The sequence below is a fragment of the Callorhinchus milii genome, unplaced genomic scaffold, assembly GCF_018977255.1.
Source record: "Callorhinchus milii isolate IMCB2004 unplaced genomic scaffold, IMCB_Cmil_1.0 Scaffold3, whole genome shotgun sequence".
NCBI lineage: Eukaryota > Metazoa > Chordata > Chondrichthyes > Chimaeriformes > Callorhinchidae > Callorhinchus > Callorhinchus milii.
In genome coordinates, this window is record NW_024704744.1 from 91,580,226 (window position 1) to 91,605,809 (window position 25,584).

General features: G+C 46.5%; 1 protein-coding gene across 1 annotated transcript; it reads left to right on the plus strand.

Moving 5' to 3' along the window:
* Positions 1 to 240: 240 nt before the first annotated feature.
* On the plus strand, positions 241 to 24,161 carry gdf3 (growth differentiation factor 3). The gene is made up of 4 exons (XM_042333161.1): positions 241 to 313; positions 21,776 to 21,976; positions 23,242 to 23,585; positions 23,679 to 24,161. The coding sequence occupies exons 1-4, from the start codon at positions 241 to 243 to the stop codon at positions 24,159 to 24,161; spliced, it is 1,101 nt and encodes a 366-aa protein (XP_042189095.1).
* The last annotated feature ends 1,423 nt before the right edge of the window (positions 24,162 to 25,584 follow it).

Below are 25,584 nucleotides of genomic sequence, written 5' to 3' on the forward strand. Positions count from 1 at the left end.
CCCTCAGTGACTGGTCTGACCTTCCAGCTCCTTCCGATGAGCCGGGCTGGGCTGTTCTGTCATCAGCAGTGCCCTGGAATACTACGGACCCACCTGGCTCAGGAACCAGACTGGAGGCTGTGCCTGTGTTGTATCTGTGTTGTGAATTCTCTCTCGTGGGTCCTGTGCCAATCATTTCAGAAATGTTACTGTGAGGACAAATGGAGATTAATTTTAGAATAGGAGCTAAGTTTCCTGAAGATGCCTCATTTTGTTCTCACTAACTTAGCCGTCGCAACTGAGAATCAGGAGGTGGCTGGAGATGGGGTGATGAGTAAGCCAACTGATCATGTGGTCTTGGGGTTAAAAACGGTCAGTGGCTGACCGTGGGTGTGATGTGTCACTGAGACGTGGAGACCAGGGAGGTAACAGTCTCCGTCACTGCTCCTTGTAATGAGTTCCCTGAACCCCAGCACAGACAGTCATGGGAGCATCACAGCTTATAATAATAATAATCCTTGGGTTTCACATCCTTACCACGTCATCAGGACGTCTCATTGTGACTGTGTATTTTTTGTGGATGAACGCAGCAGCCAATTTGCACAGAGCAACTACCACAAGCAGCCATGATATCAATGATTAATTTTTTTATCTGGGGAATTGTTGGCTGGGAGAGAGAAACTCTCTTCTCTTTTCCAATAGCGCTGCAGAATACTTAACCCCTGACTGTCCAGTGCCTTGGGACATCCTCCCAACTTGAAAGACGCTGTACAAATGTAATTTGTTGTTGTTGTTGTTGTTGGACATCCACCTGTACCACAAATGGGAGCTCAGTTTAATGATAGCACCTCTGACAACACAACGCTCCCCCAGTATTGTACTGGAGCATCAGTTTAGACTTAAGGGATTCCAAGTTCTGATGTGGGGTTGGAATCCACAACCTTAGACTCAGAAGTAAAAGTGTGATCGACTGAGCCAGGCTGACACTCTATACTCCTGGTGGTGGTGGGGCGGAGGAGGGGGGTTGTTGTGAGGGGAGCTCTGGATCTGAATAATACTATCCACGGTTATGAAATGTTGGAATTGAGCTCACCTTCTGAGGTGGCCTCTTGCCAACTTTCCTGAGCCAGGTGGGTCCGCAGGACTCTGTTGCATCTGTGCTGTGTCTGTGTTGTCTCTGTGCTGTGCTGTGCTGTGTTGTGTCTGTGACTGAGTTGTGTCTGTGTTGTGTTGTGTCTGTGTTGTGTTTTGTCTGTGTTGTGTTTTGTCTGTGTTGTGTGTGTTGTGTGGTGTCTGTGCAAGGGTTGTTACATTCATAATCACATGTGTTGTCTGTTCTGTGTTGTGTCAGTGCTGTGCTGTGTTGTGTCTGTAATGGTGCGGTGTCTTTTCTGCATTGTGTCTGTGCTGTGTTGCATTGTGTCTGTGCTGCGTAGTGTCTGTGCTGCGTAGTGTCTGTTTCTGTGCTGTGTTGTGTCTATGTTGTGTCTGTGCTGTGTTGTATCTGTATTGTGATGTGTCTGTGCTGTGTTGCATTTGTGTTGTATCTGTGTTGAATTGTGTGTGCTGTGTTGTAGTGTCTGTGTTGTGTCTGTATTGTTATATGACTGCTGTGTTTGTGTTGTGTCTGTGCTGTATTGTGTCTGTGTTGTATTGTGTCTGTGCTGTGTCTATGTCTGTACTGTGTCTGTGTTGTATTGTGTGCTGTATTGTGTCTGTGCTGTGTTGTGTCTGTATTGTGTCTGTGCTGTGTTGTGTCTGTGTTGTGTCTGTGTTGTATTGTGTGTGTATTGTGTCTGTGCTATGTTATGTCTGTGTTGTGTCTGTGTTGTATTTTGTGCTGTGCTGTATTGTGTCTGTGCTGTGTGTCTGTGCTGTGTGTCTGTGTTGTGTCTGTGTTGTATTGTGTGCTGTATTGTGTCTGTGCTGTATTGTGTCTGTGTTGTGTCTTTATTGTGTTGTGAATGCTCTCTCGTGCTGAATTGCTCTGCCGGTACAATTTGCTTGACGAACAGCAGAGTGCAGAGTTCTGGTTGCCCTGACAAGGTGTCTATCAGTAAAGCACACTTCATTTCTTCTCTGTCCCATTCACAAGTGCTGCACAGCTCCTTGGGTCAGGAACCCGGCTATCACAGAGGGCTATCCAAAGGAACAACGCTTACCTCCTCCACCCCCTCCCAATGAGGATTGTCCTTCGTTGGTTGTTCAACATCCGACAGGTGTGGATTTGAGCCCTCACTAGGTGGATGGCAGGTACAGGAACTCTCTGCGAGGTTGCAGGTAGACAAACAACTCAGCACGAAATGTGTGAGAGCATTGCCACCATTTGCCCAAGTCAACCAAGCGTTCGTGTATGAGACCAGATGGGAATTGTAACATCCAGCCTGAGAAAGAGCAGTGCGTCTCTGTGAACAAGTCAATCTTATCATGCGGATGTCACATCTTTGTTAACACACAATACAAACACCTGATGGTGCTGCCAATAATTTCAGTGTTGAATACAGATGGGATTATGAATGTAACAACCCTTGCATTTGAAATAGCACCTTATCACATCGTTGAGACTTCTCAAAGTGCTTCTCAGAAAATACTGTAAAATGAATTCACTGTATGTTTTGTGGGTGAAACGCAGCATCCAATTGCGCGTTCATTTTAGTATATTCTGTGAAGTGCTTTGAGACTTCTCAACAACGTCATAAGGCGCTATATCAAATGCAAGGATTATTATTGTTTTGTAGATGAACGTGACAGTTAATTTCCACGCTGTAATACAATACACATTTATATAGCGCTTTTGACATCAGGGGGTCATCTCAAGATGCATTACAGTGTTGGCTGAGCAATGTTTTTTTTTCTGCAGTTTTGCAGGAACTGAACAGGCAGACAAGACCTTGGTATGACAACTCACTCGAAGGACGGCGTCTCCGACAATGGAGCGCTCCCCATAGCACTGCACTGGAGCATCAGCCTGGACTGTGAGCTCAAAGTTCCCAAAATGGGCTTGAACCAACAACTTTCTAGGCCAGGGGGAGAGAGCGAGAGCAAGGCTGACACACTAATACAAGATAAATTAAATTGCAATGGAATCCTTTGCTTACTGGACTTTCTCAATCTTCCTTCCACAAGCTCGTGTCCTCTCCCACTCCAGGCTCCGTGAGTCTATCACACCCCACCCACCCTTGCTCTGCTCCACTGGCTCCCCATCCCACCGGAGGATAGAGTTCAAGAATCTCGTTCTCACTTTTAAATCCCTCCACAGTCTTGCTCCTCCTACCTCTGTGACTTTCTAACCCCCTACCACCCTGACCGCTCCCTCCACCATCGGCAGTTGGGCCTTCAGCCTCTTTGCCCCCGCCCTTTGGAATCCTTCCTAGAGCCCACTCCGCCTCACCCCCTCCCTCGCCTCCTTCAAGTTCATCTCAAGACTCTCCCGGCCCTCAAAACACCCAGGTCGGGTGCAAATCCTTGACTGTCCAGTACCTTGGGCCATCCTCCCGTCATGAAAGACGCTGTGTAAATGCAATTTGTTGTTGTTATCTTTGTCAGAATCTGGCAAGCTTTCCCGTTGCTTGTCCAGCTTGTCCCATTATGGCTTTGGCTTGCAGAAGCTGAGTGGGAAGAAAAACCGGTCCCGGTGTAACTACTTGTTGTTGTCTGACACATGTGAAGCTAATCATTGCGTGTGATTCCCTCTCAACTCGCACGTCAGCATTGACAATACAACTGTTCTATGCACAGGCCTGGGGGCAGCTCTGAATAAAGGAATCATTTACAAGCGTGCTCTGTCAGTGCTGCACCTCCACCCACACACACCGCCCGCGCGACCACACCACACAATCCCTCCTATCATCTCAGGGGTTTGTATCACGGCCAAAAATAAATGTCTGTGCAAAGGAAAAGTGGGGCTGTCAGCTTGTCTAGAGCTCACCAGGTCCCTGGATTAAACAGCTGGCACTGAGTAAGCCTCTGACACTGCAGCACCTGACAGTAGGTAATTGAATAAATAATAATAATAATATGTTGGGATTCAACGAGACAGTAGAACAAGAGGTCACAGGCTTACACCGGCCTACACTAACCTTTAGCTAAGCAGCTTGGAGACAAAATCAACATTAACAGCAAATTACATTTACACAGCACCTTGGGAGGACGTCCCAAGGGGCTGGACAATGAGGGGTTTGCATCCGAGATGTGGGTTGGGACCAGAGAGGGGTGAAGGGCGTGGGTGGAGGAGGGAGGATGGCCGAAGGCACAGTCGAAAAGAAGATCTTGAGACAGGCCTTGAAGGAGGCAAGGAGAGCCAGTGAAGCCGGGCAAGGACGGTGATGATCACAGTCAGTTTCAAGCGTCTACTTGCCCATGTTCCTCACACGGGGACCTGGATTAAACAGCTGGTGCCGAGTAATCTTGGTACACAGCATTGGACTTGGACATTATATAATAATAAATATATAATATTATATTATATTATTTTGCACAGCAGTGTCCTACAAATAGTCGTGGATTGAGTGACCAAATTATTATTATTAATACCCCCGTAAGGCGATCCACCAATCGACTAACAACCAGGTTCCTACTTACTGCTAAATTAGGCGTGTGGAATAAGAAAATTTAACCAAGGAATCAAACCCGGGTCCTCTTGCTTTCGAGGCAAGTTTGCTAACCACTACATTATAAGATTCTGAGATCCTCACCCCTCACATACAAATCCTTTCAAATCACCAGCACCACCGACCTCTCTGACGTACTTGTCCGCCACTCCTCTACCACCCCATTTGCTCAGGCCGACTGCAAACCTCCTGACCTATCTGTACCATTGTTGGTGGCTGTCCCATAAGTCATCCTTCACCTCCCCCTCTGTGCCCATTGCTTGTGGGGCGAGCGCGCTAACCAGTACACTACACAACTCCATGAGGACTTCTTAATAAACGTTTAGATCTTGCTCAAGATAGGATACCCCTGTGTCTCAGAACACATCAGTACTATCCTGCCTTTGATCTTGTGTTTCTTTCCTGGCTCTGCTCCACCTTGTTCCCTGGCTTTGATCTCTCTCTATCTTCACGTCCTAGTCCTCTGATCTTTTGGCTCTGTCTTTTTCTATCTGCTGCCTCCCTCCATACAATCTCCAGGCTCCGTCACAAGATTCTCTGAACCTCAGCACTCTACGTGCCTGCCAGCTCGTGCCGCTTGCGGTTCAAGCCTCATGTCAGGACTTAGAACTCATATAGTCTAGGCTGACGATCCAATGCAGTGCCGGGGAGGGTGGTAGGGGGTGGGGGTTGGGGGAGAGCGCTACATTGTCAGAGGTGCTGTCCTTCAGATAAGACATTAAACCGAGGTCTCATCTGTACCTGTTCAGGTGGATGTTAAAGATCCTGTGGCGCAATTGGAAAAGAGAAGAGAGTTTCTCTCTCCCGGTGTCCTGGCCAACAATCCCCCTGATAAAATTGGTCACTCACTCAATGGCTATTTGTAGGAGATTGCTTTGCGCAAATTGTCTGCTGTATTTCACCCACCAAATCCATTGTCAATCCACTTTACGCATGTCACAACAATAAAAAACTATAAGTTGTATTCATATAGCGCCTCTCACGTTGGGAGGGCGTCCCAAGGCTATGGACAGTGAAGGGTTTATACCTGGGCTGGGGTTTGGAATCAAGAGTGGTGGAGGGCAAGGGTGTGAGTTACGGAGTGGGTGGAGGGGGGAGAATGAGGAAGGCCTTGAGATGGGAAGTGATGGCCTAAACACTGTGTACAACAGGGTTGTGTTACGTGTTGGCCAGACAAGCTCAGGATGGCAGATTTTCTTTGCTGAAGGATACAGTTAAATCAATTAGGTTTTTCCGCCCAGACCGCCCAACCATCGGCAGTTGGGCCTTCAGTCTCTGCGCCCCCCCACCCTTTGAAACTTCATCCCACAGTCCCTTTGCCTTGCTCCCTCCCTTGCCTCCTTCAAGGCATATTTCAAGACCCTCCTCTTCAACTGTGCCTTTGGCCACTCTTGTACCACTACCCTCACGCCTCCTGATCCCGACCCCCAGTTCGGGTCCAAATCCCTGATTGTCCAGCACTCTAGGACGTCCTCCCAACGTGAAAAGCACTGTGCAAATTTAATTTGTTATTGTTTCTAACACTCTATGACAGCTTTGTGGGTCACTTTACAGTAAATCCTCCGAAGTGCTTTGAGACATGAAACGCGCGATATCAAATGCGAGGATTTTTGTTATTATTGTTTTCTTACTTTTCTGTTGCGAGGCAAATGATCACATTTTTGGAATTCAAATCGCAAAACCAATCGCCCACAAAATGCACACCATCCCATTACTTTACAGTAAAATCCTGCAAAGGGCTTTGAAATGTTTCAATGTTATGATAAGGTGCTGTAAGGATTATAATTATGACATTACCATGGTGAGAATTGAACCCATAAACATTTCCACTGCTCTAACATCCCATTATGATACTGTGCTTGAGTGTGTTGCCGTGCCTCTACTGCAGTAATCAAGACTGTAGAATAAGAGGTTAGAGCTGTAAAGGGGCAATTTCAGGACAGACGCCAGAAAGTGTTTCTTTACCCAGAGGGTAATTAACGACTGGAACAGGTTACCAGGAAGGGTTGTCGAGGCCAGGACATTGGGACTCATTTAAAAAGCAGCTGGATGCTGTGATGGGAGGACGGTAGGGTGGGTGTTCTGGAGGGAGGAGATCAGATGGGCTGAAGGGTCTTCTTCACCCGAACCCATTGTGTATCAAATTTGGTGTGGAAGGGGTTGAGGCCAGGACACTGGGATACATTTATAATAATAATCCTTGCATTTGATATACTGCCTTACCCCGACATCTCCAAGTGCTTCACAGAATATATTATAAAGTGGACAGACTATGTTTTTTTTGGTGAAACGCAACAGCCAATTATGCACAGCAGTGTCCCACAGACAGTCATGGATTGAGTGACTCTGCCCCCACCTTTTGGATCTCCATCCCACAGTCCCTTCGTCCCTTGCCTCCTTCAAGGCACATCGCCAAGACCCTCCTCTTCGATCGCTATACAAATGTAATTCCTTGTTGTTGTTGTTTCATTTGTTATGAATAAAAACTATTTTTCAAATTGTACCAGTTCAGAAAACATGATGAAGTCTGTGAAGATAGTGACAAAGCAGCCAGGCTCAGTCACTCACACTCCTGCCTCTGAGTGATAAGATTTGTCTGTGCTGTGTTGAACTCACAATCTTCTGAGTCAGAAGGTTGTGGGTTCAAGCTCCAAGTTGGGGACTTTGAGCTAAGGCTCTTGGCTGATGTTCCAAAGCAGTGCTGGAGGGACTGATCACCCCATTATAATGCCAACAATCTCCCAAATAAACGTTTTAAGGGAGAAACTCGGTTTAACGTCTCATCCAAAGGAAGACACCTCTGAAAATGCAGCGCTCCCCCAGCCCGGACTGTGAGCTCAAAGTCCCGATTGGAGCTTGAACCCACAACCTTTTAACTCAGAGGTGAGAGTGTGACTGATTGAGCCAGGCTGAAATGCAAAATGCCACCAATACATGGAAATTCCCATGTGTTGGAACAGAATATGCATTCTCTACCCATGCATTCTACTTACCTAATTCTGGAGAGTGTTAGGTGCAGGCCTTGGGGTAGCTGCTGGAGTCTAATCAGAAAACCAAATAGCTTGCCATTGATATTGCTGACTGGCAAGCTTTCCCACTGCTTGTCCGGCTAGGACCACCCTATCCGTTAGGGCTGATGCTTGCAGGGTTAACAGGAGCTGAGTGGGAGGATTCCTTCCCTGTTCCATTGAATTACAATTTGAAACTAGATGCTGTGGTTTTAACTGAGAGCACAAACACATTAATTCATTGTCAGCCTGGCATAGTGGTAGTGTTCTCACCTCTGAGTCAGAAGGTTGTGGGTTCAAGCTCCACGTCAGCACTTGGAATCATACAGTCTAAGCTAACGCTCCAATGAGTTGTTAAACCAAGGTCCCATCTACCTGTTAAAGATCCTGTGGTGCGTTGGAAAAGAGTTCCTCTCTCCGGGTCTCCTGGCAACAATCCCCCAAATAAAACTGGTCACTCAGTCAATGGCTGTTTGTGGGACATTGCTTTGCATAAATTGGCAGCCATGTTTCACCCAGAAAATACACAGTCCCTGCACTTTATAGTGTAACACGTGAAGTGTTTTGTGACGTCTAACGTGAAAGGCGCTGTACAAATGTAATTTTGTAATTTTTTGTATTGTCTCGAAGACGTGATAGGGCCCTATATGAAATGCAAAGATTATTATTATTATTCCCAGATGCCCAGTGTATTGTGCTCAGTGCTGTGTCTCGTTTCCTTTTCATCAAACACATTCCAAGAGTCAGCAGTGAAATCACTGACAGGGACCCAGCACATTGATCCATTAGGCTCTCACTCAATGCGGGCAGATAGTTGGCTGCCCTCCGTGCTCTACATTCCTAAGGCTGAAATAAGGAGAAGTAAAGATAACTGAGAGATGGAGCTGGAAACAGGCTTCCCACTCAAGCACCACTTCTCACCCACCATAAACTGGGTTACAGTAAACTGAGAAGCTTTCTAAAATAATTCTTTATCAGAGAACACACTAAAGCTCACCATCTGCTTAACCCCTACTCCACCACTCCTTGCCATCACTTGACTGGTTCCTATTTGTCCCCCCGTCCCCACCGCTCCACTGTTGGTGGCCGGACCTTCAGCCACTACGCCCCGAGACTCTGGAACTCTCTCCCTCAATCCCTCTGCCTTGCCCCTGACTTCCCACTTCCAAATCCCGCTAAAGACCGTCCTTTTTGATCATGCTTACGGTCACCTCCCTCTCCCACTGGCTCGTGGTCAGACTCCGCCACTACCAAGGACTCTGGGACGCTACCCCGCATAAAGGGCGCTTTATGTGGAGTCCTGTAGCTCAGTGGTTAGAGCACTCGCTTTGCAAGTGAGAGACCTGAGTTCAATTCTAGGCAAAGGGCGAAACCTTGGGCAAGTTTCCTTACTCCACACAGAGCCTAATAATAATCCCTCCAAAAAAACAAAAAAAACAATAATAAATTGGTCATTCAATCTACGACTGTTTGTGGGACATTGCTGTGCGCAATTGGCTGCTGTGTTCGCCCACAAATATACAATCAATTCACTTTACAGTGTGTTCTGTGAAGCGCTTTGGGACATCCTCCCGACGTGAAAAGCGCTATATCAAATGCAAGGATTATTATTATTATTATTATTATTATTATATTGTTGCTGTAAAATCTTATAATATAATAACCCTTGCATTTGAAACAGCGTGTATCACGCCATCGATACATCTCAAAGCATTTGTTATAATAAAAATAATAATCCTTATATTTGATATAGCGCTCTATCTCGTCTTCGAGATGTCTAAATGAGCTTCCAGCAATATACTGTAAAGTGGATTGACTGTGTATTTTGGGGCAAAACACGGCAGCCAATTTGCACACAGCATCCAACAAACAGTCGTGTAGTGAGTGGGGGATTGTTGACCAGGACACGAGGAGTGAGAGAAACTCCCAGTACAAAAGCTTCCCTTTCTTTGAGAGTGCTGTCTGGCAAACGTTTCCGCTGCTTGTCCAGCCAGGACCATCCTCACCCATTAGGGCTTTGGCTTGCAGGATGAGTCATCAGAAAGATTAAACGGTGCTAATCATCAGTAGTGGGAGATCAGCCACCTATTTCTGCCCGAGTTGAAAGAGACTCAGATATATCAGAGTTTGTAATATTCTGGCTAATATCAGGGTGGTAACAGAGAGAGCAGAGCACGCAAGAGCCTGACATGTTACTTTGGACTATCAGTGTAAAGCTTGTTATAATAAATAAATAATAATTCTCGCATTTGATATAGCGCCTTATCACATCTTCGGGGCGTCTCAAAGCGCTTCACAGAATAATATACTGTGGGGTGAATTGACTGTATATTGTGTGGGTGAAACGCGGCAGCCAATTGCGCACAGCAGCATCCCACAAACAATCATGGATTGAGTGACAAATTTATTATTATTGTTTTTGAAGGGATTATTACTCCCGGAATATCGATCCATCAAACGACTAACATATTCCTACTTACTGCTAGGTAAACAGAGGAGTGTAGAGTAAGGAAACTTGCCCAAAGTTTCACCCTGCCTGGGAGTAGAACCTGGGTCCTCTTGCTTGCGAGGCAATGTTCTAACTCTGAGCTACAGACTCCATGTTACAAAAGCAAACGCTTTTAAGTAAAGTAAAATGATCCACTGTGACTGAAATAGAAGGTGTGTCGGACTGCATGCATGGGGTGCAAATCTACCAGACTGGAGAAGGAGCTCAGTGCGTTTGTGCTACTTTGTGTATCTTTTTTGCTCAGCTGGGTGTCTGACACATATGGACAGTAATCACCGTGCTTAAGAGAATCCAAACCAAGATGGGAATTCCCTGCATCCCACCTACACATGGAAATCCCAGAGAGAGATTGTTGGAATGGAATGCGCACTCTCTCCCTGGAGGGACACATCCTGTTTACCTAATTCCAGAAAGTATTAGGCGCAGGTTGGCAAGAGCCAAGGCTTGGGGATCCCGAGTGTGTGTTGGGGTAACTGCTGGAGTCTAACCAACTAAAATTGCATAGCTTACCATTTACAGCACCGTCTGACAAACTTTCCTACTGCTTGTCCAGCTACCCACCAGAGCTTTGCTTTGCAGAATTAACAGTGTGAGGATTCCTTGCCCCCAGTAACTGTCTGCTCTTCCAGGTCCTGCCTATGAGCCAGGCTGGGCTGGGCTGCTATCAGCAGTGCCCTGGAATATTGCGGACCCATCTGGCTCGGGAACCGGACTAGAGACTGTCACAGTGTTAGTCGAATGGTGGATCATTTTCCTGGGGGTAATAATCTCCTTTGGTTCCTTTGATAAGTTGGTTAGACTCCAGCAGTTACCCCAATACACACTCTGGGGTCCCAAAGCCTTGGCTCTTGTCAAACTGCGCCTAATACTCTGCTGAATTAAGCGAGCGTCCCTCCAGGGAGAGAGGGACGCTTGCCTAATTCCATTCCAGACACAGGAAGGAGGATGTTTCAAATGCTTCAAAGTGTACTGACTGTGTATTTTATATGCAAACCTGGCAGCCCAATTTGCACACAGCAACATCCCACAAACAGCCATGGAGTCCTATAACTTAGTAGTTAGAGCACTCGCCTTGCAAGAGAGAGGATCTGCATTTGGTTCCCAGGCAGGGTTAAATGTTGGACAAGTTTCCTTACTCTACACGCCTCGGTTTACCTAGCAGTAAGTGGGAACCCGGTTGCAGTTAATTGGCGGATCGCTTTTTTAGAGGTAATAATCCCTTGAAAAAATATAATAATAATAATAATTTGGTCACTCCATCCATGACTGTTTGTGGGACACTGCTGTGTGCAATTGGTCGCCAACTGTGGAGTTGTGGAGTCCTGTAGCTCAGTGGTTAGAGCACTCGCTTTGCAAGCGAGAGACCTGGGTTCAATTCCAGGCAGAGGGCGAAACCTTGGGCAAGTTTCCTTACTCCACACAGAGCCTAATAATAATCCCTCCAAAACAAAAAACAATAATAAATTGGTCATTTTCAATCTACGACTGTGGGACATTGCTGTGCGCTATTGGCTGCCGCGTTCGCCCACAAATATACAGTCAATTCACTTTACAGTCTATTCTGTGAAGCGCTTTGGGACACCCTCCCGACGTTAAAAGCGCTATATCAAATGCAAGGATTATTATTATTATTATTTTATTAACTGCAACTCGGACACACGTCTCTTCCCATTGAGTGATGATTCCATCAATTTGAGGTGTGGAGTTTAAGCAGCGGCTGCTGGTCTCTCTCTAAGCCAATTAAGCTGGGTTCCAGGCACTGGATGTACAAACTTGTGTTCAAGAACTCGGACTCCGGGTAACACCTTCCAGCAGCTGTTGCCCCAAGCCTCAGAGTTTCCTCATAAATGGCGAGCCTTGCATACCTCCAGTCACTGTAAGTCTTTGGACAGTTTAAGCAGGGAACATTAAAAGGCTGGAATGAAGTGCTAATTGGAAGCAGTGTATGAATGGGGTGTTAACTGCACGATTCTTTGTAAAGAGAAGATTGTGATTGAATGGCTGATTGGGCGCTCTCTTCACTACTCGAATAACAGGAGCAAAGGCTGGGCTACTCAGATCAAACTCCACCACCTGTATTCTCACACACACCGAACACCACTCCCCTCCCCCTACCCCTCACACCCGTCAAATCCCAGTCCTCGCCAGGCTCCACTGGCTCCCTCTCACAGAACAGATTAACTTGAGGATCCTCTCACTCGTTTTCAAATCCCTTCATGCCCTGTCACCTCCCTACTTCTCTGACCTGCTTTCTCCCCAATCCACTACCTGTTGCCTCCGCTCGTCTAGCTCCAGCCTCCTGCTTGTCTTTCTTCCCCTCTGCTGCACCATCGGCGGTCGTGCTCTCAGCCACTTCACCCCCCAAACTCCACTTCACCCCCAAACTAGGTGAATGCAGTCCGATAGTGTAGTGGTTAGAGCACTCAATTCACAAGCGAGAGGACCTGGGTTTGATTCCTGGGCAGAGCGAAACCTTAGGCAAGTTTTCTTATTCCACACGCCTCTGTTTACCTAGCAGTAAGTAGGAACCTGCTTGTTAGTCGATTGGTGGATCATTTTCCGGGGGTAATAATCTCCCCCCAAAAATAATTTGGCCACTCAATCCTCAACTATTTGTGGGACACTGCTTTCACCCACAAAATACACAGTCACTACACTTTATAATATATTGTGTGAAGCATTTTGAGACATCTCAAAGACATGATAAGGCACTAAATAAGAACATAAGAACATAAACTATGGAAATCTCTACCCCAATCCCTCCACCTTGTCCTCTCCTTTCCATTTTCAAATCAAACTAAAAGACCTTCCTCTTTGACTGTGCGTATGGTCACCTCCCCCATGCTGCATGTCATGCTCCACCACTGTTAAGTGCTGCAATTCGCATGAAGGGCTCGGTTTAAATCCAAGTTATCGTTCATGTGAAGTCCTGTAGCATATTGGTTAGAGCACTTGTCTCGAAAGCGAGAGGATTTGGGTTTGATTCCTGGACAGGGCGAAATGTTAGGCAAGTTTCCTTACTCCACCGCCTCTGTTTACTTAGCAATAAGTAGGAACCCAGTTGTTAGTCAATTGGAGGATTGCTTTTCCAGGGGAAATAATGATATGTGTGTATGCGTATATTTGTGTGTGTATCTCTGTATGTGTACTTGAGATGTGTATCATATATACATATGTGTGTGTGCGTGTACACATGTGCATGTGCGTGTTCCGCCATTGAGCTCTGTCCACAGCTAGAGAACCTGGGGAGTTTATGCAATTGGAGTGAGTGGGAGCTGTGAAGGGGTGGAGGCTGTAGCAATGAGTCAAATACCAGCTCTGCTGCTTGAGCAATCAGTCAAACAGCAAATTACAGCCTGCAAAATAGCTCCTGATTGCACTCAGCTCCATTAAGACAAGATGAACCTATACATATCACCAAGGCACATCTCAGGACACCTCAGGGAGTCATCCCACTGAGCTCCTGTTAACCCTGCGCAAGCCAAAGCACTAACATGTAGCCGGACAAGCAGTGGAAAGCTTGCCAGACATCAATATTAATGGACACCTAAGCAGTTTTAGCTGGTTAGACTCCAGCAGTTACCCCAACACACATTCTGAGGTCCCCAAGCCCTGGCTCTTGCCAACCTGCGCCTAATAATCTCTGGAATTAAGTAAGCAGGGTATATCCTTCCAGGGAGAGAGTATGCATTCCATTGCATTCCATCTCTGGGATTTCTATGTGTACGTCGGATGCATGGAATTGTCAGCTTGGTTTGGAAACTCTTAAGCATGGTAATGGTTTCCACATGTGTCAGACACCTGGTTGAGCAAAAAAAAACACCTCAAGCTTGGCTGAGTCCTTAGTCATGTTCCGGGTAAACAGGAAGAAGGATTGATTTGAGACATGCAATGCAATTGATCAAAGGGCATGTTACAAATCCCTGTCGCTTGATGATGATGTGCAAGAACCATGTTAACATTGCTGTAGATAATGATTAATTTACAGATGAGCATTAGGTATGGTATGTGCACTGGATCCTGAGGTGCCCATTACTATGGGACCAAACAATAGTAAATAAAGCCATACTAAGACTCAGGATCATTGGCTCACAGTGTAATGAAATATGACTTGGCACACCAGTCACTGGGGGGAAGGGAATCCTCCTGTTAACCCTGCAAGCTAAAGCCCTAACAGGTAGGATGGTCCTAGCTGAACAAGCAATGGGAAAGCTTGCCAGACAGCAATATCAATGGCAAGCTATGTGGTTTTAGCTGGTTAGACTCCAGCAGTTACCCCAACTCTGGGGTCCTCAAACCTTGATTCTTGCCAACCTGCGCCGAATGCTTTCCAGAATTAGGTAAACAGGATGTGTCCCTCCAGGGATTGGGTGCACATTCCACTCCGACAATCTATCTTTGGGACCTTTCCTGTCTGTATGGCTCAGTCACTTACAGTACAGGCTGATGCTCCAGTGCAGTGCTGGGAGAATGCTGCATTGTTGGAAGTACTGTTCTTCAAATGAGACGGTTAAACCAAGCTCCTGTCTCTGCTTCCACGTGTGTCAGACAGCTGGCTGATCATAGTGATAGGATTCTGCATGTATCAGACACCCAACTGATCACAGTGATGGATTTCTGTGTGTGTCAGATAGCCAACTGATCATGGTGATAGGTTTCCGTGGGACACCCAACTGATCATGGTGATGGGTTTCCATGGGACACCCAAATGATCACGGTGATGGGTTTCTGTGGGACACCCAACTGATCACGGTGATGGGTTTCTGTGTGTCAGACACCCAACTGATCACGGTGATGGGTTTCTGTGTGTCAGACACCCAACTGATCACGGTGATGGGTTTCTGTGTGTCAGACACCCAACTGATCACGGTGATGGGTTTCCGTGTGTCAGACACCCAACTGATCATGGTGATGGGTTTCCGTGTGTCAGACACCCAACTGATCATGGTGATGGGTTTCCGTGTGTGTCAAAGACCTGTCTGACCAAAAAGAAGTTTGGAAAAGTGAAGGTTGATACTGTATTCCTTTCCTTGTAGTGTGCGAAAGGATTCCAAACTCCACCACTGTTAAGCACCCTGAGTCACTACCCCGCATGGGATTGACATTACATTGCTCTTTTCAAAGAGCCGGTACAGACTTGATGGGCCGAATGGCCTCTTTTTGTGCTGTACGATTCTATGATGAAGGACGCTGTATAAATGCAAGTAGTTTTTGCTATTATTACAAGCAGCAGAGCTGTGAGAAATAAACCAACAGCAAAAGCCATTCAGCTCCACCCGAACTCCGCTATCTTACATCTATTAATCTCACTGCCATATCTTTTCTACATATCCTTAATAATAATCATTGTAATTGATTTCAAAGCTCTTCACAGGATTTACTGTGCACAGCAGAGTCCCACAAACAGTTGTGAATAATAATAATCCTTGCATTGATATAACACCTTATCATGTTGTAAAGATACCTCACAACACTTCAAAGGATATCTTTTCTCCATATTCTGGGGTCATCTTAAAGCTCTTCACAGGATTTACTGTAAAGTGTAGTGACTGTTTATTTTGTGAGCGAAACTCAGCAGCCAGTTGCACACAGCAGCATCCCACATAGAGCCATAGAGTGAGTCGCTAATTTTTTTGCAGGTGGGGAAGGAAGGGGATGAATTGTTGGCCAGGACACCAGGAGAGAGAGACTCCCTTCTCTTTTCGAATAGTGTCACGGGATCTTTAATGTCCACCTGTCCAGGCACAGATGGGACTTCAGTTTAATGTGTCATCCGAAGGACTACACCTCCAAAAATGCAACACATCCCCAGCGCTGCATTGGAACGTCAGCTGAAACTGTGTGATTCCAAGTCCTGAGGTGGGGGCTTGAACCCATAACCTTCTGACTCAGAGGCAAGAGTGCTATCACTGAGCCAGGCTGACACACAATTGAATTGCTGTTATTCTTGTATTTGTTATTGTTGTTGCTCCAGAACTTGCTGCAAGTTGCTGTTGTTGTAACACTGTCCAGTCACATCGTACTTCTTTTTGTCAAGTTGGTTGGAGAGCGTTTTAGCTTTTTCTCTCTTGGCAGCTTCACGAAAAAACTGTGATTTTGGAGGGCGTGTGGTAAGGGCAGGGTTTGGTTTGGGCACAGCATCGCTCTCTGTTTACGTTGAAAGATGAAAGGCAACTCATGAGGAACTTTGAAAAGCAATGGTTTCTTTGTCAACAGGCTGTGCACATCAAATGAAACCTTTGAAAGCAGCTGCATAATAAATTTAATGGAGCAACTCTTGTTGCAGAAACATTTGGAGAAAAAACGTTCAATGCCCTGATCCTGGTGTAAACGTGTTAAAAACAAGTGCTTGTTTCAACCGAGTGCCATCTTCTAAATAACCATTTTTCTCCCCCCTAACCCCACCCTCCCTGCCTGCCACCGCTCCTGATCCCAAACCCCCTGCTCGGGCCCAAATCCCTGACTGTCCAGCGTGACTCTCCCGACGCGAAAGGCGCTGTGTAAATGCAATTTGTTGTTGCTGTTATTTATTGTTTTCTTTTCTAACTTGGACACCATTTATTTTTTCTTAACATTCAGACATTCAGAATTTTGGTGTTCAATTATAAAGTTTGCTCTTTTGAAATAATAAGCGTTGTTTTGCAGCACCACCAATTCATTTTTCTGGGGGTAATAATCCCTCCAAAAATATATTTTTTTAAAAATATGGAGTCCTATAGCGTATTAGTTAAAGCGTTTGCCTTGCAAGCGAGAGGACCCGGGTTTGATTCCCGGCAGGGCGAAATCTTAGGCAAGTTTCCATACTCCACACGCCACTGTTTACCTAGCAGTAAGTAGGAACCCAGTTGTTAGTCAATTGGCAGATGTTTTTTCCGGGGGTAATAATCCCTCCCCCCAAAAATGCGATCATTCAATCCACGACTGTTTGTGGGACACTGCTATGTGTAATTGACTGCCACAAAATCCACAGTCAATCCACTTTACAATATATGGTGTGAAGTGCTTTGAGACATTTCAACGATGGGAGAAGGCGCTATCTCAAATGCAATGGATTGTTATCATTATTATTATTAATATACAGCTGCTCACGCCTCTCAGCGGAAAAGCCATTTCAATGGATCAAACTGGGAATACTGCGGAGACGGAGAACTTTTATGGCCTCTCCTGTGATCTGTGATGTTTGCTTGCTTTTCCCTATGGGGAATTAACAACCGGGAGATTGTGGTCAGGGTCCACAGGATGTGTCTCAGGTGAGACAGGACAGCCTGCTGGCTGACACGCTCTCCTTCAAGCTTAGGAACCTTTTGATGTGGTTACTTTGATTTCTTTCGGGCCTCTCCCCACCCCCCCTCTTCCTATGCCTCCCCTTCCCCCAAAGCAGAGGTGACTCAGTCAGTCTTGGTTTAGTTTCTTTTACAATTTGTTTCTTCCCATGAGGGCGAGTGACTGAGTCAAACCCTGATAGCGCTGCCTGGGGTTGGGTGGGGGGTTACGGGGGCTGGGGGTGGGTGGGGGGTTACGGGGGCTGGGGGTGGGTGGGGGCGGGGGAGGGGACAGTAAGTAAAATTAGCACAAAAAATGCTGGCTCTTTCTTAATTTCAATCCCTCCGCCTTGCCCCCTCCCTCCCCCACTTTCAAATCCTGCCTAAAACCTTCCTTTTTGTTCGCGCTTATGGTCACCTCCCCTCCTCCCTCCCCCACTGGCTCGGTGTCAGACTCCACCATTACCAATGGGATGTTACTCCATATGAAGGGGTTGCGCATATCAATGTCCCACAAACAGTTGTGGATTAAATGATTGCATTTTTTGGGGGAGGGATTATTACCCCCAGAAAAACAGCAACTTGCTATATAACTGCAAGCTGTTGTTGTTGGTTCACTTTTAAAATAGTTTTTCATAGAATTTTTATAAATTTTATAAACTCAATTTGTGCACAGCAATGCTCCACTAAACAACCATAGAGTAAAAAAAACAAAAAAGAACCCTATAATAATAATAATCCTTGCATCTCATATAACGTTTTATCATGTCTTTGAGACGTCTCAAAGCGCTTCACGGAATAATAAATAATAATCCTTGCATTTGATATAGCGCTTTTCACGTCGGGAGGACGTCCCAAAGCGCTTCACAGAATATATTGTAAAGTGAACTGACTGTGTTTTGTGGGCAAAACGCGGCAGCCAATTGCACTCAGCAGTGTCCCACGAATAGTCGTGCATTGAAGTGACCAAGTCATTATTATTATTTTTTTTGAAGGAATTATTACCCCCGGAAAAACTATCTGCCAATCGACTAACGACTGGGTTCCTATTTACTGCTTGGAAAATAGGCAAACAGAGGCATGTGGAGCAAGGAAACTAGCCCAACATTTCACTTGCCCGGGAATCGAATCCAGGTCTCTCAACAACAAAAACAAGATTCCATTTATAGAGCGGCCTTCAAGTCGGGAGGACGTCCCAAGGCGCTCTCGCTTGTGAGGCGAGTGCTCTAACTACTACACTATGGGTACTCCGATAATGTATATATAAACATTGATAAATATAAATAAGTTTTTCTTTTAGCAGTATAACTATATAATACAGTGACTTTTCCAGCTCTTCCCATCCCTGCTGTACTCCTCCTTTTTCTCATTCCCTTCTCCTGAAATATTCTACTTCCCTCTTTCATCCTTCCCCCTCTTGTCTCTTCGTCTTTTGGATGAGACTTTAAACCGAGGTCCTGTCTGTGTCTGTTCAGGTGGATGCTAAAGATCCCGCAGCCCTATTGGAAAAGAGGAGGGAGTTTCTCTCTCCCGGTGTCCTGGCCAACAATTCCCCAGCAAAAAAATTGTACATTCACTGTTGAGTGGGACATTGCTGAGTCCAAATTCGTTGCCCCATTCGCCCACAAATACACAGTCACTACACTATATGGTGTATCCTGTTAAGCGATTTGAGATATCTCAATGACGTGATAAGATGCTATATCAGATGCAAGGATTATTATTATTATTGCTCGGCATCCAATCACGGCAACTCTACAGCCCTCTGAGAGTTTTCTCCTAGGTGAGTGTCTTTTGTGCAAATGCAAGGTGTTGTTGGAATTTAGGAAGACATTGTAACATTGCCTGGCTCAGTTGCCTCTTGCATCTGAGTAAGAAGATGGTGGCTTCATGCCCTTTGTGGGTTTCCATAGCATTGTTGTTAAGTCAAGGCTTGGGGACGCCAGAGTGTGTGTGTTGGGGTAACTTCTGGACCAGCAAAAAACACATAGCTTACCATTGATATTGCTGTCCGGCAAGTTTTCCTGCTGCTTTTCCAGCTAGGACCACCCTACCCATCAGGGCTTTGGCTGTAGGGTTAACAGGAGCTGAGTGGGAAGATTCCCTGCTCCCAGTGATGGTCTACACTTCCAGCTCCTTCCGATGAGCCGGGCTGGGCTGTGCTGTCATCAGCAGTGCCCTGGAATACTGCGGACCCACCTGGCTCAGGAACCGGACTAGAGACCGTCACACAGGGCTGGCTGGCTTCTGATATTCTGTTACCAGGCATGTCACTTTGGTGTCAGTTCAGCTCCAAGGAGACGCTGCTTACGCCCCTCCACAAGCGCACGCACACACACACTTAGTTGTTTTTGCTAGTGAAAGGACTGAATACTCAATAAATGAATGGCAGATTTCACGAGCTTTCAATGCAACAAATTGACATTTGACACGGGGGGGTTAATGGAAACTAACAGTTTGCTTTGGGTAAACATGAGACTGCCCATGTGGAGAGGAGGGATGTTGACCCACAAATTGTGACAGAGAGGAGCTAATCTCCTCTTGGCCCAGTGGTTGGGTGAAAGGCTATTGGAAGTTATTTGACACATCATGTTTCACAGTTATGTTCCACTGTGTGTGGTCTCCCAACTGTAAACTGTCATCAGTCTGATACAATCTTGGTCTGAACCCATCCCCAACAATACTCAAATCTACGACTGTTTGTGGGACGCTGCTGTGCGCAATTGGCTGCCGCGTTTCACCCATAAAATATACAGTCGATTCACTTTACAGTATATTCTGTGAAGCGCTTTGAGACGTCTCGAAGACGTGATAAGGGCTATATCAAATGCAATGATTACTAATATTTTTATTAAACCTAGGTTCCGTTTTCCAGTTCAGTTGAATGGAAAAATCCTGTGGCGCAATTGGAAAAGAGAAGGGATTTTTCTTTCCTAGTGTCCTGGCCAACAATCCCCCAGATAAAATTGGTCACTCACTCTATGGCTGTTTATGGGACACTGCTGTGCACAAAATGGTTGCCACATTCTCTCACAAAATACATAGTGACTTCACTTTACAGTATATTGAGACTTCTCGAAGACGTGATAAGGCACTATATCAAATGTAAGGATAATTACTATTATTATATCCAGGGAAGCACTTTGATGTGCTTTGACGATGTGATAAGGCACTTTATCAAATGCAGTCATTATTATTATAATTGTTATTCGACCTCTAACTGTCCTTTCTCCCTCACATCCGGTCACTGACCAGGACTGCTATTTTCCACCTCCATAACATTGCCCACCTCTGATCGTACTTTACCCTAAATGAGGGTGAAACCCTCGTGTATGCGTTTGTCATCTCCCGCTTGGATTACTCAAACGCACTTCTCGCCAGTCTCCCCAGCTCCACCATTCACAAGACCGAGCTCATTCAGAATTCTGCTGCCCCCATACTGACCCGGACCAAACTCCATACCCACATCTTTCCAGTTCTGCCCAGGCTCCACTGGCTCCCCACTTCAAGAACCTCACACTCTCTGGCACCTTCCTACCTCTCCAACGTCCTCACTCCCCAATCCACCATTCAACTCCTCTGCTCGACTGGCATCGGTATCCTGCTCATCCTCACACTCTCCGCCCAACCATCGGAGGTCGTGCTTTCAGCCCCAATGCCCTGACACTCTGGAACACTCTTCCTCAATCCCTCCACCTTGCCCCCTCTCTATCCTCTTTCAAGTCCCAACTAAAAATCTTTCTGTCCAACCGTGCTTACGGCCACCTCCCCCACCCCAGGTCGGAGTCAGGCCACGCTACTCTAAAGCACTGTGATACGTTACCCTGCATGGAGGGCACTATATAAGTGCAAGTTGTTGTTATTATAATTGACAATGTATTATAATAATAATGTGATGGAGCACTATATCAAATGCAAGATTCTTTTTCAATATTTATAACTGTTCATTGGCAAGCTGGCTATGTTTACTGGATTCATTATGAAGTCATATTTATTTTTCATCACGGGCAGTAGATTGCTCTGAATATCCAATCCCCTTGGTGCTGTTAGTAGCCAGCAGGCAATCACCAACCAGCCCTGGTCCCAAGGAGGTGACAATGCGATCCAGATCTCTCATTGAAATGATAATTGCAAGGATGTAATGAGCCATTAACAGCCTAATATAGTCTCTCACTGGGAGGCTGATCATTACAGCGGATCTAGACTGGTTCCCATTTCCATCTCCCAATCCCCACCAGCATTGGTTAATGCCTTTCTCTCATTCCTTCTTTTCCTCTCTCTTTTCCCCTCCCCCACTCCCTCCCTCTCCCTCTCTCGCTTTGGCTGGAAGCAACAAGATGTCTCCTCTCTCTAGTTGGTGTCTGTTGTTGACATGGCTTTGTGTTGTCCACACACATGGGCTCACAGAGCCCAAAATCCAAGAGAAAGCTTTCCTGAAAGCCCTGGGGTTGTCGAGCAGACCCCAGCCCTCCAACCCTAGGCCTGTCCCATCAGAACTCTGGAGGATCTTCCAGAGAGAGTGGGCAGAGAGTGGGGCTGGGGCTGGGCTGTGTCGGGTCAGTGAGTACGGTGTGGAGGGCAACATCATAAGAGTTCTTCCGAACCTGGGTAAGTTACACAGCGCTCGCTTGCTAACGCTTAACTGGTCAAAGTCTTTACCAATGTCTATTGGTTAGTTAGTTACATAAGGTGATTATTCACCTTAGAATAATAATATTTTAATGCTTGCATTTGATATAGTGTCTTATCACGAGCTATCTCAAAATTGCTTCACAGAATAGCTATACAAATGTAATTTTACATTGTATTGTAAAGTGAAATGAATGTATATTTTGTGGGTGAAAACATCTCATGTCTGTGTGCGCAATATGGCGGTGTTAGTTAGCTAGTTAGTTAATACTGTTCACAACAGATTTCATTGTGACTGTGTCCTTTTAATAATAATAATCCTTGGATTTGGTATAGGGCCTCAACGCATTAAGACATCTCAAAGTGCTTCACAGAATATACTGTAAAAAGAAAATTGACTGTATATTTTGTGGGCGAAACATGGCAGCCAATTATGCACAGCAGTGTCCCACAAACAATCGTGGATTGAGTTACCAAATTGTTTTTGAGGGTTTATTAACATTGGAAAGCAATCTGCCAATCGACTAAAAATCAAGTTCCTACTTACTGCTAGGCAAACAGCGGAGTGTGGAGTAAGGAAACTTGCCTAAGGAATTGAGCGAGGGTCCTATCGCTTGCGAGGCGAGTGCTCTTATTACTATGCTGCATGATTCCTCTGTAGTGTATATGTAGAGTACACAATACAAATTAATCGACATAAGAATTTATTTAGGAACAGGAGTGAGTCATTCAGCCCCTCGAGCCTGGTTCCACCATTCTATTAGATCATGGCTGATCTGTGCCTCATCTCCAATTGAAACTGAATATACAAAATACAATTGAAATTTGCATTTACACAGCGCCTTTCATGTCAGGAGGACATCTCAAGGTGCTTGACAGTCGGGGGTTTGGACCTGGGTAGGGAGTTGGGATCAGGAGGGGCAGAGGGCAGGGTGGGTAGGGGTAAGAGCATGGGGTTCGGAGGCTGGCCGAAGGCATGGTCGAAGAGGAGGGTCTTGAGATGCGCCTTGAAGGAGGCAAGGGAGGGAGCAAGGCGAGGGACTGTGGGATGGAGTTCTAAAGGGCCGACACTGTTATTGGGGTGGGTAGGGGACATGGGGCAGGCCAGAGTCTGCTGAGCGGAGAGAGCGGACAGGTTGATATGGAGTGAGCGGGTCACAGAGGTAGGAGAAAATATCTGCCATCTTTGAACTGTAGTGTAGGCAAGTCTTGTAAACTCCTTAACCACTGATTCTCTATTGCAGGTGACTGTGTCCCTGGGCCTGAGCTGGAGCCTACACCCCCTGTGTGTGTTGACGAGTGGTTGTACTTTAACCTGTCGGTGCTGGAGGAGGTGGAGGAGTTGACCCTGGCTCAGCTGGAATTGCGATTCCAGCACCATAGCTACCCTGCACCAGGATCCAAGGGGGCCTCCTACACGCTGAGCATCCACAAAGTGTTGGGGACCGGATTGCGGGGCATGGAACTCAGCCGCAAGCTCCTCATCTCCCAGTCCTTCCAGCCCGTCCACCTGGCCCTGCTCTTCAATCTGACTGAGGCGGCTGCCTCCTGGAGAGGGGGGGGCAGAAACTTGGGCCTGACCTTGCAGGTAGCCGGGGAGGAGGCTGGGCAGATGGGTGGCGAGGGCACAGAGGTTGGCGCTGAAGCTGGGGCTGACGTTGGTGTTGATGTTGGAGCTGAGCTCGGGGCGTGGGTTAGGGTTGGGGCTGCGGTTGATGTGGGTGGGGGGCGCTGCGCTGAGCTGGCTCAGGGGCTAAAGGTGACTCTGGTGGTAGTAACCCTGAACAGGCAGCAGTGCCGGGCATCCAGACGCAGGAGAAGTGTCTTTTCTCTGCCCGCAGTTTTCAGCCACGTGTGCCAGCGGAGGAGGCTATACCTGCAGTTCCGGGACGTGGGCTGGCAGCACTGGGTCATTGCCCCCCAGGGGTACATGGCCAACTACTGCTACGGGGAATGCCCCTTCCCCCTGAGCGACCGGCTGAACGGCACCAACCACGCCATCCTGCAGACCCTGGTCCACTCCAACCACCCGACAGACACTCCCCAGCCCTGCTGTGTGCCCATCAGACTCTCCCCCATCTCCATGCTTTACTATGATAACAACGACAATGTGGTCCTCAGACATTATGACGACATGGTGGTGGATGAGTGTGGCTGCCGGTGAAAGGCCAGTGCAAGCCCTCCCCCGCTTCCCCCTCTACCTCTTCTCCCCCCTCCACCTCTTCTCCCCCCTCCACCTCTTCTCCCCCCTCCAGCTCTTCTCCCCCCTCCACTTCTTGCAACTCCCTTGTCCCCCCTCCACATCTTTACCCCCTCCATCTCTTTACCCCCTCCACTTATTCCACCTCTCTCCTCCTCCCTCTCCTCCACCTCTATTCTTCCCCCCAGCCCCTCCCTCCTTTCTTTCCCCCCCAGCCCCTCCCTCCGCCTTCCCTCTCCCAGTAACTCACATTTCTGCCAATATGCCTGATTAACAAACATGGTTTCTGTAACCACTGAAGCCTTGCCTTGCCCCCTGTGTGTGTGTGTGTGATTGTTCCCTGAGTCTTCACATGGGGAACTCGGGTTAATGTTGCTAAATTTTTGCACAGTTGCGGAATTTTGAGTATCAGGAAACTGAGTCCTACTGTTGGAAATGTTACTTAACCGGCATCACCTTTGGACTGGATTTAAAAAGCTTTCTTATCCTTCGTCTAATCTTATAATCTCAGAAACATTCTCTTTCGTGGGTCTGAAAGGCCCACATTAAAGAAGCTCTGTGAGAAATTAAACCTGCATCAGCATAAGTAATGTACAATACGATTTTAATAAGGAGCTGTTTTCCTGCGAGTTTTTTTTCTATATTAAAAGAAGTAAATCTCTCCAGACCTAGAGTGTTTATTACAAACTTGTCCTAATTCAATGGATTCAAGTGTTAAAACCTCAAACTGGTTGAAACATCCAGACAATGAATTTTAACCAATAATAAAAACATACTCTTATTCTTTGGCTGGTTTGGTGGTTGACCTTGTGGGTTGAAAATATTGGTATTTGACTTAGTGTGTTATCTATACAATCACAGACCCAAATAAGACAGTATTCCAGGGCACTGCTGATGACAGCCCAGCCTGGCTCACTGGCAGGACCTGGAAGGGCAAATTATTCACTGAGGGCAGGGAGTGTTCCCATTCAGCTCCTGTTAACCCTGCAAGCCAAAGCCCTAAAAGGGTAGAATGGTCCTAGCTGGATAAGCAGCAGGAAAGCTGGCTGGACAGCAATATTAATGGCAAGCTATGTATTTTTAGTTGGTTCGACTCCAGTATTTACCCCAACACACACTCTGTGGTCCCCAAGTCTTGGCTCTTGCCAACCTGTGCCTAATACTTTCCGGAATTAGGTAAACAGGATACGTCCCTCCAGGGAGAGAGTGTGTATTTCCATTCCAACAATCTATCTCTGGGATTTCCATGTGGCTCGCATGGAAATCTCAGCTTGGTTTACCAATCATGGTGATGGGTTTCCGTATGTTCCTGACACCTGGCTGAGCAAAAAAAAATTCCATTTAAAAGCTGTCTATGTGGTCTGCTTTCTCGTGATAAGATACTGTT

Bases quoted from the DNA above. Each gene is read 5' to 3' on its own strand.
- gdf3 (XM_042333161.1), top strand. From the start codon at position 241: ATGCCTCATTTTGTTCTCACTAACTTAGCCGTCGCAACTGAGAATCAG. The intron at 21,977-23,241 runs GTAAGTTACACA...TCTCTATTGCAG, and splicing joins AAGAGTTCTTCCGAACCTGG to GTGACTGTGTCCCTGGGCCT. The intron at 23,586-23,678 runs GTAGCCGGGGAG...GTTGGAGCTGAG, and splicing joins ACTTGGGCCTGACCTTGCAG to CTCGGGGCGTGGGTTAGGGT.